The sequence below is a fragment of the Erinaceus europaeus genome, chromosome 1, assembly GCF_950295315.1.
Source record: "Erinaceus europaeus chromosome 1, mEriEur2.1, whole genome shotgun sequence".
Taxonomy (NCBI): Eukaryota; Metazoa; Chordata; class Mammalia; order Eulipotyphla; family Erinaceidae; genus Erinaceus; species Erinaceus europaeus.
Window position 1 is genome coordinate 81726021 of NC_080162.1, and position 13437 is coordinate 81739457.

A 13437-nucleotide genomic window follows, 5' to 3' on the forward strand; every position below is an offset into this window, starting at 1 on the left:
GGAATAGGAGGAAGAAAAAGACCTAAGCCAGACCCAACACTGGAAGTTATAAAATACAGGTAAACATTTGACTAGAACATGAAGTATCACTCCATGCCTATCAAACTGACCTATTTTATTGTATTATTTTTTTCTTTTTTAAAAATTAAAAAAAAATTTTTGTGGTCTTTTTTTTATTGTTGTAGTTACTATTGTTGTTATTGATGTCGTTGTTGGATAGGACAGCGAGAAATGGAGAGAGGAGGGGAAGATGGGGAGAGAAAGATAGACACCTGCAGACCTGCTTCACCGCTTGTGAAGCGACTCCCCTGCAGGTGGGGAGCCGGAGGCTTGAACCTGGATCCTTACTCGGGTCCTTGTGCTTTGCACCACCTGCGCTTAACCCGCTGCCCTACCGCCTGATTCCCATTCTTTTTTTCTCTTCCCTTTCCCTTTCCCTTTCCCTTTCCCTTTCCCTTTCCCTTTCCCTTTCCCTTTCCCTTTCCCTTTCTCTTTTCTCTTCTTTTCTTTTCTTTTCTTTTCTTTTCTCTTTTCCTCTTCCTTTTCGCCTCCAGGGTTATCGCTGGGACTCGGTGCCTGCACTTAGAATCCACTGCTCCTGGAGGCCACTTTTTTCCCTTTTGTTGCCCTTGTTGCCATCATTGTTATTGCTGTTGTTGCTGTTGGATAGGACAGAGGGAGATCAAGAGAGGAGAGAAAGACGGGGAGAGAACGATAAGACACCTGTAGACCTGCCTCACCGTCTGTGAAGCGACACCCCCGTAGGTGGGGAGCCAGGGACTCAAACCATCTGGGATCCTTACTCTGGTCCTTGTGCTTTGCACCATGTGCGTCCAACCTGCTGCGCCACTACCCAGCCCCCTTATTTTACTTTTTAATACATTATTTATTGGATAGTGACAGATAAGTTAAAAAAGGGGAGGGGTGTTATAGAGAGAAAGACATCTGCAGCACAGCTTCACTACTCATGAAGCTTCTTCCCTAGAGGAGGAGGCTAGGGGCTTGAACCTAACTAAGTCCTTGCACACTGCCACGTGCACTCAGCTAGGTGTGCCAGTACCAGGCCCCTGCTAAACTGACCAGTTTTAGTAAATAATAAACCAGTTTTCCTAGCAGGAGATAGTGGAATATGTGAGAATTGAAAGACTCTCATTCATTCCTAATGTAAAAGGAAGCTATTCTAGTTTCTTGGAGGGAAGTAATACAGCAAGGACTGTTGATTTTAAAACCATTCAAAGGGCCAGTGAAATAGCTCTGTTGGATTGTGTGCTGCTTTGCCTTGTGTGTGACCAAGGTTTAACTCCAAGCCCCCTGGGGCATCAAAGGAAGCTTTAATGCTATGGTCTCTTTCATTCTCTGTCTGCCTCTATTGAAAATTAATGAAAACAGAATATAGGTACTACATAGATAGTGCCTGGTTATGCACCCAGATGTTAAAAGTTTCATTCCCTAGCACCACCATATGCTAGAACTGAGCATTGATATGGAGTATCCCCCCAACCCCCGTATCTCTTAATCTATCTCTATGTCTGTCTCTCTTTCAGATTAGAAGGGGCTGTGTGGTGACTCACCCAGTACAGTGCACACATGTATACCTTACCATGTATGAGGACTTGGATTCGAGCCCCTGGTCCCCACCTGCAAGGAGAAGCTTCATGAACAGTGAAGCACTGTTGCAGGTGTGCTCTCTGTTGCCCTCTTTTCTCTCTGTCGCCCTCTTTCCTCTCTGTTTCTGTCTATATTTTATTTCTTGATGACAGAAAGAAAAATGAAATGCACATCATTAGGAGATTGGTTGAGTAAATTATGCCATGAAATACTATGCATCCAATAAGAGGATTAGTACTAATTGGAAGAAGATTGATGAGTTAAAACTGGATACTTTTGCATCATAACCAGGTGCATCACCACCCTGCTTCCAGGAATGAAGTTTTTAAAGATAACGGAAGAATGTTAATCCCTTCCCAGTATGAAGAAAAATTGACTTGAGAGAGAACTTTCTTTTAAAAAGATTTTACTTATTAATGAGAAAGATAGGAGGAGAGAAAGAGCCAGACATCACTCTGGTACATGTGCTGCCGAGGATTGAACTCAGGACCTCATGCTTGAGAATCTACTTCCTTAACCACTGCACCACCTCCTGGACCACGAGAGATAACTTTATTTTTCCTAAAGATTTTATTTATTTATTAATGAGAAAGATAGGAGGAGAAAGAACCAGACATCACTCTGGTACATCTGCTGCCAGGGATTGAACTCAGGACTTCATGCTTGAGAGTCCAGTGTTTTATCCACTACGCCATCTCCTGGACCACGAGAGAGAACTTTTTTTTTTTTTTTTTTTTAACCAGAGCACTGTTCAGCTCTGGTTTATGGTGGTGCAGGGGATTGAATCTGGGATTTTGGAGCCTCAGGCATGAGAGTCTGTTTGCATAACCATTATGCTATCTACCCTCTGCCCAAGAGAGAACTTTTTTTTTTTCTTTTGTACCATGTGCTCTTTTTTTTTTTTTTTTAAATAATTTATTTCTTTATTGGGGAATTAATGCTTTACATTCAACAGTAAATACAATAGTTTGTACATGCATAACATTCCCCAGATTCCCATTTAACAATACAACCCCCACTATTTCGTTCATCATTTTTCATGGACCTGTATTCTCCCCACCCACCCACCCACCCCAGAGTCTTTTACTTTGGTGTAATACTCCAATTGCATTTCAGGTTCGACTTGTGAAGAGAGAACTTTTTTAACAGAAGTGTATTCATATATTTTGCTTAAACTCTGTTGACTGGGCAGTTTGTAGAACATATAGAAAACAATAGTTAATAATGAGTTGGGAAGACCTGACCATATTTGACTTACTTCTGTTTGTATCATTGATTATTGTATTATTTACATTGCATTTATATAGCTGTATTTTCTGTGGCTAAATGTTCTCATACGGTAGGCAGTATCATTTCATGGAGAATACACAGCATAGGGAGAAGCAGAATTTATAGGATAGGGATAGGCCGTACATACCATGGTTAAGAGCTGATCCCTAGACCCTAACACAGGTGGGTTCAAAACCTAGCTCTCCTGTGTCATACATCTGAAGTCTCAGGTTGGAAGCAGACTTCTTTTAAAAAAATTTTTTTTAATTTATTTATTGGATAGAGACAGAAATTGAATAGGAAGGGGGTGGTAGGGAGAGAGACAGAGACACCTGCAGCTCCGCTTCACCACTTGAAAAGCTTTCACCCTGCAGGTTGGGACCAGGGGATTGAACCTGGGTTCTTGTGCAGTTTAACATGTACATTCAACCAGGTGTGCCACCACCTGGCCCCAGTTTTTTTTTTCCCTCCACATCTGTGAAATAGGGATAACACTTAATATTTGTGGGGGTTGGGTGGGGTTACACCAGGTTAAGCACACATAATATGAAGCACAAGGATCTCGATTCGAGCCCATAGCTCCCTACCTTCAGGGGGGTCGCTTCACAAGCGGTGAAGCAGGTTTGCAGATATATGCCTGTCTTTCTCTCCCCCTTTCTGTCTTCCCCTCCCCTTTCAATTTCTCTCTGTCTTATCCAATAAAACAGGGAACAATCCACCAGGAGCAGTGCATTCGTAGTATCCCAGTGATAGCCAACCCTGGAGGCAAAATAGTAACAATAATAATAATAGTAATAATAATAATACTTATTATTAATGTCCCATAAGTGGTAACTCTTAATATGTATTCCACTGTTCCACTATCATAAATTTATGTGCCACTGCTGTAGGAATAACTTACTCGCAAAAGAATTTATGTCTAATTAAGGACATTGGTGGGAAATTGCAGGAGTATTCTAACATGTAGTGGATTCTTGAAAACTTTTGGCTGATAGCACTGGTTCTTAAAGTAAATGTTTCCTTTGTCTTTCATTACAGAGCTTCATTTTTCTACCTTTTCTGTTTTAAAAGGAGGAGACGAATTCTCTAATGCTATGAGTACACCAAATGTAATAATTTTAGTTTCCTGGTAATGATCATCTGCCCCTTCTGTGTGGCTTTTAATTTTTTTTATTAGTGAAAGAGAGGAGAGGAGAGAGAGAACCAAAGCATCATTCTGGCTTTGGTTATTATGCAACACTGGGACTCAAACTCAGGACTTCATACACCAGAGCCCACTATTTTATCCACTGGTCCACCTCCTGGGCCTCACTCTGGGCTCGGGCTTCTGAGAGGTATTCTTTTTTTTATTTTATTTTATTTTTTATTTATAAAAAGGAAACACCGACAAAACCATAGGATAAAAGGGGCACAATTCCACACAATTCCCACCGCCAGAAATCCGCATCCCATCCCCTCCCCCTTCTGAGAGGTATTCTTTGAAGAGGTGCTCAAAGAGTTCCTTTCTGCTTGATCTTAACACAAGGCTATTTTATTTTAGGATATCTCAGAACATTTAGGTGTTTTTCTTTTTGTGTGTATGTCCCTTTTGAAGCAGTTGTTTGCAGCTTCTTTATCTTGCTGTATAGAGAAAATCTGTATTTTTATCTCTTAATTTCAAACCTATAACTTGACACACAATTCTGTTTTGTCTTTCAGGTGCCATTTGGATAGTCCTTTAGCGGCACGATGTACTCTGAGTGGAGGTCGCTGCATTTGGTGATCCAGAATGATCAGGGCCACACCAGTGTGCTGCACAGCTATCCAGAGAGTGTTGGACGAGAGGTGGCAAATGCAGTGGTCCATCCCCTTGGGCAGGCCTTAGGTACCCCTTCAGTGGCTGGCAGTGAGAGTTTATTAAAGACTGACAAAGAAGTAAGTGTTTCTTCATTTTCACTCCTCTTTATAAAAATATGTTACCAAAGAATTTAGTTAGTGTCATGCTTTTAATGTGTTTCTGATCAGTGTAGTGGGATATCTCATTTTTGACCTTAGCTGGGTTGAAGATAGGACCTCAGAGTTTCTGGGGGTTATAAGAAACAGGTTGTAACATTGTCCTCCTGGACTTGCTGCTACTCAGACCTAATTTTCTACTTGGGCTATTTGTCTGAGACAAACTTCAGCCCTTTACCCTAAACTATAGGCTTGGTCTTCAGATTTCCATTCAGAGGTGTTTGGGAGGTTTTCATTTCTACTTCTAGATGGTCTGTGTTTGAAGACCTATTGTGTAATGTCCTCCAGCTTGAGTTCTCCTGTCTCTCTATATGCCTGCTCACCTCACTTCAGGTATAAGATGCTCCACAGTAACTAAGACTATGAATGGAAGTGGTTGGAATTGGTTTGTTTGCTATTGCTAAGGATAAGAGCTTTTTAAAAATATACTTAAAAATATATATTTTATTTGTTTGATAGTGATAGAAGTTGAGATGGAGGGAGAGATAGAGAGAAAAAGAGACAGCACTGCTTCACTGCTAGCAAAGTTCTCCCCCTGCAGGTGGGGAGCTGGGGCTTGAATCTGGGTACTTACGCATAGTAATATATGCACTCAAGCGTGTGTGCCACCACCCAGCCCCCTTTGGGTAAGAGCTCTTAGTGTGGCCTAGAGCTTGTTCTCTGCACTTGGATTCAGGGGACTCTGCTGATGTTAAGTTGCTAGCAAAAATTCATGAAGGGGTTCTTAGAATGATACAGAAGCCTGCTAGTATGACCAAACTTCTCACCAAAGCCTTTGCTAGAGAAACTTAAAAAATAATATATATATATATATTTGCCTCCAGGGTTATTGCTGGGGCTAGGTGCCTACACCACAAATTCACTTCTCCTGGAGGCTATTTTTTCCCCCTTTTGTTGCCCTGGTTGTTTTATTGTTGTGGTTATTATTATTGTTATTGATGTCATTTTTATTGGATAGGACAGAGAGAAATGGAAAGAGGCTTGAACTGGGATCCTTATGCTGGTCTTTGTGCTTCGTGCCATCTGCACTTAACCCACTGTGCTACCGCCTGACTCCCTAAAAAATAAAATTTTAAAAACTTTTGGATTGAGAGAAAAATAGGGAAGTGGCAGATAGAAGGAGAGAGAGACACCTGCAGTCCTGCTTCACTGCTTATGAAGCCTTGCCTTTGCATGTAGGGACTGTCTTTGCACATGGTATGTCATGTGTGCGCTCAACTAGTTACCATCACCTGGCCCCTTCTTTGTTAGAGAATTGTTAATGGTGTGAGGAGAATAGCTTCACATTTCCAATTGGAAGATCAGGGTTCAGGTTTTAGCTTTACCTTTTCTAGCAGTGACTAGGACTAAATTGCTTAATTTTGCTAAGCTCATTTTCTTGTCTGTAAGTGAGGCTGTTTTACTCTCTTACGCAGGATTATTATTTATTTATTATTATTAAATATTTTATTTACATGGGATTATTATTATTACTATTAAATATTTTATTAATTTATTTTGGATGGAGACAGAGAGAAATTGAGAAGGGGGGAGGTAGAGAAGAAAAGAGATACCCGCAGTACTTCTTCACCACTTGAGAAGTTTCTCCCCTGTAGGTGGGGACCAGGGCTTTGAACTTGGGTCCTTGTGCACTATGATTTGTGCATTCATCCAGGTGCATCACCACCTGGTTCCCATTATTATTACTTTTTAAGTGCTGGAACCTCACTACTCATGGGTAACTTTTTCAGGTTATATATATAGAGATATTAAAAAAGAGAGAGAGAGATAGAGGCACAGACAGCAGAGACACAGCAGCACTGAAGTGTCTCCTATTCTGTAGTACTCTCACGTGGCTTAGTGGACACTTGGACCTGGGTCATGTGCATGGCAAGGCAGGTGTCTTACCAAGTGAGCTGTCTTTCTGGTTCTTTAAACAGGATAATTCATTAATTTTTTTATTAGAGCACTCCTCAGCTCTGGCTTATGGTGGTGCTGGGGATTGAACTTGTGACTTTGGAGTTTCAGGCATGAAAGTCTTTTTGCATATCTATTAGCTATCTCCTTAGCTCTTACACAGGACTATTTTGACGGTTAGATGATATTTATGAAAGTACTTCATAAACTACAAGGATTATACAATTATCAGCTGTGTTTATATTAATCCTGTTAATGAAGAAGTGAATTTTTTTTTCATTTCTTCTGCCATGACTTGTTATTTTTCAGCACTCTGGTTCCCAGTGGCCATTCTTACTTTTTACAAGTGCTTACTGGTCATCTGCTTAGTAGTTTGTCCCAGAAATTTTCCTGGAATTTATTTCAACTTTCCAGTCTAACATATTTGGAGTATATCAGTTTCAATAGTTCATTCTCTTGATGCAGATTGGGCTATTTCCTTTTTTTTTTTTTTCCTTTGTACTTTACTCATCCTTCCTGACTGCAGGACTGCAGGTAGTGGTTCAGCAGTGTCTTAGGCAAGTTCTTTGAGCCCAGACAATGTGATTCAGTTGGGTCAGGAGAAATGGAGAGAGGAGGGGAAGACAGAGAAGGAGAGAAAGACAGACACCTGCAGACCTGCTTCACTGCCTGTGAAAGGACTACCCTGCAGGTGGGGAGCCGGGAGCTTGAACTGGATCCTTACACCAGTCCTTGTGCTTTGCAGTGTGCTTAACCCACTGAGCTACCAGTTAATTTCTTTGTTCTTACTCAGCTGCTCTTCTCACCTTTTCCTTTTCTTCTTCTTCTTCTTTTTAATAGTTTATTGTATTTTAACGAGTGAGAGCTACAGAAAGATCAGAGCACTGCTTAGCTCTGGCTTATGTGGTGCTGGTGATTGAACCTGGGGTGTTGGAGCCTCAGGCGTGAAAGTTTTTTTTACATAACTATTATACTGTTTCTCTAGCCCTTATCTTTCCATTAGAAACAAATTTTGTTGATCTCATTTATAGGTAGGACTTAAGAAAAACAATGGAGGAGAATATAGAGGGGAGAAACTTTAATAAATTATGGTCTATTTCAGCAGATCTAAGGACACAGAAGAGAAGCTGGCAGGGGTGGGGGGTGAGAGGTGGTGGTGGGGGAAGATGTTAGGACCAGTGCCCTCCAGTGGAGAGAGATGACAGCTTTGTGGTGGGTGAGGTGTGCTGGCACCTATTTTGGGGATATGTGGAAATGTACTCCTTTGACAACCAGTCTTGTAATTTAGTAAGTCCTCAATAAACTGATATATTGAGAAATAAATAGGGGGCTGGGCGGTGGCGCACTGGGTTAAGCGCTCATAGTACAAAGCACAAGGACCTGCACAAGGATCCTGTTTGGAGCCCTCCACTCCCCAACTACAGGGGGTTGCTTTGCAAGTGGTGAAGCAGGTCTGCAGGTGTCTCTCTCTTACTCTCACCTCTATCTCCCCCTCCTCTCTCAGCTTCTCTCTGTCCTATAACACACACACACAAAAAAAATTGGAAATAAAAATGGCCACAGTAGCAGTAGATTCATAGTGAAGGCACCAAACCCCAGTGATAACCCTGGAGGGAAGGAAAAAGAGAGAAATAAGTAGCCTCTTGACAGGGAAAATAGTCATAAAATAAATGAGTTAAGCGGTTCATTTTCCTTTCTGTAGTTTGTTGTTTCATAGTATGTACAATAACTATATATATATATATAATTTCCTAGGTGACACATAGTTGTAAGCAAGAGAAAAATATCTAAAGCTTTCTGTCTCCAGTCTATAGAAAATTAAGATAACCTGTACTTTTTATTTCACAGACAATAATATCTAAATTGTAAAAATCAACATAGACTTGACATTGAGAAATAATTTTCTCTTTAAATCTTGCTTAGGAAATGCTGTCTATGTCTTGTAAATAGATAATGTGTACTTCTGAATTAATCTGGTCCCTATTTGAGTTGAATGTTCTGTCAGTTAAGGAAGTTTTGGCAGAGGCCAGGAGGTGGTTTATCTGCTGAGAGCTCTGTACATAACTGTCATGTGCAGCGACCTGGGCTTGTGCATTCACCACATAGGTATGCCTGCAGAGCATTGTGATATCTCTCCTTTTCTTTTATCTCTCTCTCCTTCTCTGTTTCTACCTGTCTCTCATCCTATGTTTGAGAAAAATATATGCCCACTGGGAACAGCAGAGCTGTGCAGGAACTAGATCCCAGTGATAACCCCTGGCTGGGAAAACAAACAAACAAACAAACAAAAATCAACATTTTTTTGTAATTTAAAAGATTAAGACTTAATTACACCAAACCAAAGTACTCTGCGCAAGGAGGACAGAGAGAAGTGTTAGAGGAGGGGTGGCTTTGAGGTTCTGGTACATGATGGTAGAAGAGGACCTAGTTAGGTGGTGAGAGTGTTTTACAGACACCTGTCATGGGAAGATGAAAAATTGTACCCATGTGCCAATAACTGAACTGTAAACCATTAGCCTCCCAATAAAAAAAGAAGGCAGGAAAGAAAAAAAGAAGGAAGGAAGGACACTTCAGGGGCTGGGAAGACAACATAGACTTTCTTGCTTGAGACTCTGAGGTCCAAGGTTCCATCCCTGTACCATCAGCCAGAGCTAACCAGTGGTCTGGGCTCCTCTCTCTCCCTGTATCTCTCTCCATATATATATGGACATATGTAGAAATAAAACATTTTATATATATATTAAATGTTTACATATTAAAATGAATAAAAAAATTAAAAAAGTTTGCCACTTTAAAAAAGTCAGACAATTAGACTTTATTCTCTCATGATTTTAAAGGACAGAAATCAAGATCCAGAAACAAGGTATAGACAGGGTCACGCTTCCTCCAGAAACTCTAGGATAGAATCTGTCCTAGGCCTCTTGAGGTTAGGATTTTAAATCAGTCTATTGATAATTTTGATAATTTTATACATGTACTTTCTTTTGTTTAGGTAAAATGGACTATGGAAGTAATTTGTTATGGTCTGACCCTTCCATTGGATGGAGAGACTGTAAAATACTGTGTTGATGTATATACAGACTGGATTATGGCTTTAGTGTTGCCGAAAGATTCTATTCCTTTGCCAGTTATTAAAGAACCTAATCACTATGTTCAAAGTATACTAAAACACCTGCAAAATCTTTTTGTACCGAGGTAAGTTATACCCATCTATATTGTTAGGATCATAGTGAAATATTCAGGATCATAGTGAAATAAATGTTATTTCATTGTATTTAGGAGCTGATTTTCGTACTCCTTTAAACAATACTTATTGAATTAAAAACTGTACAAAAGATAGTGGAGGTAGACTTATATAATGCTCCTAGGATTTTTTTTTAAAACAAATGTATGTTCATTTTAAAGACTGTATTTCTGAGATCTAATAGCTACTAAATACTAAAGTCTGTGATCTCTTCCTCAGAAAAAACATACTTTTGCCTGTCATAATTTTTGTCTATCCTTAAGCTAAGGACACTTAATTTTCTACAGTGAAATATATCTTTCAGGGTTCTAGGAGACAGCTTACCCAGTTGGGTGCAGCCTTAGCACAGGGGAGCATCATGGCACTAGAGTAAGCTACACAAATGATAGAATAATATTGTAGTCCCTCTGTCTCTGTTCTCACTTTCTTCCTTTTTATCTTTCCTTCCTTCCATCCTTCTTTATTTCTCCCTCTATCCATTCATTTTCACCAGAACACAGCTTATTTCCGGTTTATGGTGGTGCTGGGGTTGGGGATTGAACTTGGGACCTCTGGTGCCTCAGGCATAAAAATGTTCTCTCTCTTTCTGTGTCTGTCTAGAATATGAAGAATGAAAAAGTCTTGGGTCAGGGAGGTAGTGTGGTGGTTATACAAAAAGTCTTTATGGCTGAGGCTCTGAAGTTCTAGGTTCAAACCCCAGTACCACCATAAGCTAGAGCTGAGCAATGCTCTGGTAAAAAGAATTCTAAAAGTCTCGGGGATGGTGTTATTGTACACAGTGAAGCCAAAGATTACTCTTAACAACTTGCTCTGGCTGGCTGGCTGGCATGTGTGCGCGCCTACACACCCACACCTCCATACCCACACCCACACACCATCCCTTGGTAGGATCAAGTGGCCCCTTACCAGGTTAGCTGCTATAGTTATAGATATGGTCAGACTTATTTCCCTTACTCCTACAAGATCTTTCCCATCATTACCTGTTATTTTGTCTAACTTCTCTTTCTTTCCATCCTTCTTTATTTTTTTCTCTATCTACTCATTTTCACCAGAACACAGTTTATTTCTGGTTTATATTTGTGCTGGGGGTGGGGGTTGAACTTGGGACCTCTCATTCTTATTGGTACATCTTAAATTCTGCCTTGTAAATAGAAGCTTTACTTGACCTTCCAGGCCTAGAGATCATACTATCTTTGAATCTGTATGACACTCCTATGCCACTCTTAAATTTTGTTGCTTGTCTCTTATCAATGTGTATATCAACTTTCCCTGCTTAACCAACTTGAGGACAGAAACTGAGTTCATGCATTTTGGGCTTCCATAGTGTCTGATGCAATACTGATAATACTTCAGGTATAAAATAGGTTACTGCTGCTTGTACTTAATAATTTCAAATGGAAATAGTAATAGGAAATATTCTGTAGTATTTAGTATATTGTTTATAATAGATCCTTCTAAATTGGTATGTAAGGTGTTTTTTTATTTTATTTTATTGGGGGTTAATGGTTTACAGTAAATACAGTTGTTGGTACATGTGTAAAATTTCTCTGTTTTCTCCAAAATGATCTCACCCCTAGCCTAGTTCTTTTTTTCTCTATTTTATTCAACAGGACAGAGAGAAATTGAGAGAGGGTGATAGGGGAAGAGAAAGACATCCGCAGGCTGCTTCACTATCCATGAAGTGTCCCTGCTACAGGTGGATAGCAGGGGCTCAAACCCTGTGTCCTTGTGCCTGGTGCTCTTTGTGCTTAACCGGGTACCCCACTGCCCTGCTCCTGGAAACTAGGTTTAAGAGTTAAGGCTTGGACTTTAGTGTTTTTCTTCAATCCTTTTTCCAACACTTTGATTTCTTGTATTCTCACTTGGGGGAAAAAAAGGTCCTCTGCTCTAGAAAAGGAGTTGTAAAACTGTTGTTTGCCCTTGGATATCTAAGGAATGTTAGAAACCTTTATCTTGGGTTAAACTGCCCTTTTAAAAAATATTTATTTTTTATTAGAATAGTAGTAGCAAGAACCCATCTCTGAGGCAGTTGCCTGCATATCTCTTCAGTTAGGGCAACCTGTTGGGTATTCCATTGGGTCCACAGTTTTTTTTTCTAGCAGACAACCAGAGCTCTAAAGGGTCTTGTGAGTATGCTGACATCACATGCAAAATTTTCATGACTGCACATTTAAACTATCATTTTACTGGGTTAATGGTTTACAGTACAGTTGTTGACACATGGGTAAAATTTTTCATCTTACCATGATAGATGTCTAGAAAACACTCTCATCCCCAACTTAGGTGGTTTTCCATCATGTACCAGGACCTCAAAACCACGCCTGTCTCTACCCCAGAGTCCTATGCTTTAGTGCAACACACCAAACCCAGTCCAAGTGTTCCTTTTGCTTCCCCTTTCTTTTCTGTCTACAAGTGAGATCATCCTGTATTCATCCTTCTCTTTTTGACTTATCTTATTTAACATTATTTCTTCAAGCTCCATCTAGATGAGGTGAAGAAGGTGACTTCATCATTCTTAACAGCTGAGTAGTAGTATTTCATTGTGTATATATACCACAACTTTTTTTTAGCCATTTATCTGTTGTCAGACACCTGGATTGTTTTCAGGTTTGGGCTATTACAAGTTGTGCTGCTATGAACATAGGTGTGCACAGATCTCTCTGGATGGTGTGTTGGGTTCCTTAGGATATATCCCTAGGAGAGGAATTGCTGAGTCCTAGGGTAGGTCCATTTCTAGCCTTCTGAGAGTTCTCCAGACTGCTTTCAACAAGGATTGGACCAATTAACATTCCTACCAGCAGTGCAGGAAGGTTCCTTTACCCCCACAACTTCCCAATATTTGTTGTCCTTTCTGATGTATGACATTGTTTTTCTTTTTTTTTTGGTATCTTGTTTTTTAAAATTTTTCTATTTATTTATTTATTTATTCCTTTTTGTTGCCCTTGTTGGATAGGACAGAGAGGAATTGAGAGAGGAGGGGAAGAGAGAGATGTGGAGAGAAAGACACCTGTGAAGTGACTCCCCTGCAGGTGGGGAGCCGGGGGCTTGAACCGGGATACTCATGCCAGTCCTTGCGCTTTGCACCACATGTGCTTAACCCGCTGCACTACCACCCGACTCCTGATGCATGACATTCTTACAGGAGTAAAGTAGTTTCCATTGTTGTCTTTATTAGCATTTCTGTGTTAACCAGTGACTTTGAACATTTTTTCGTATGTCTGTTAGCTCTTTGGATCTCTTTGCTTAATATGCTGTCCATATCCTTTAAAGGAATACAAAAATCATTTAGCTTCTGTGTGAGCATCAGGAGTTGGTGTGGGCATTTATTCATTCATTCAACAGAAACTATTGATTACCTGTTAGGTTGCAAACTCATTTTAGATATAAAAAATCCAGAAGGGAAACTAACATAGTTGTACTCTCCCCCC

The 13437-nt window shown here is 40.2% G+C and overlaps 1 protein-coding gene across 8 annotated transcripts in view; it reads left to right on the top strand.

Moving 5' to 3' along the window:
* The window catches only part of RALGAPB (Ral GTPase activating protein non-catalytic subunit beta), a 104197-nt gene that overhangs the window by 15686 nt on the left and 75074 nt on the right, over positions 1–13437 (top strand). For 4 of the 8 annotated variants that reach the window (XM_007521634.3, XM_060189881.1, XM_060189889.1 and 1 more), the window contains 2 exons: positions 4576–4791; positions 9758–9960. In XM_007521634.3, coding sequence (XP_007521696.1) covers positions 4606–4791; positions 9758–9960 — 389 coding nt within the window. In that variant the 5' untranslated portion in view covers positions 4576–4605. Of the gene's footprint in view, positions 1–1544; positions 1680–4575; positions 4792–9757; positions 9961–13437 lie in introns of those variants that run through there. The other 4 variants (XM_060189864.1, XM_060189900.1, XM_060189879.1 and 1 more) reach the window with 3 other exon arrangements.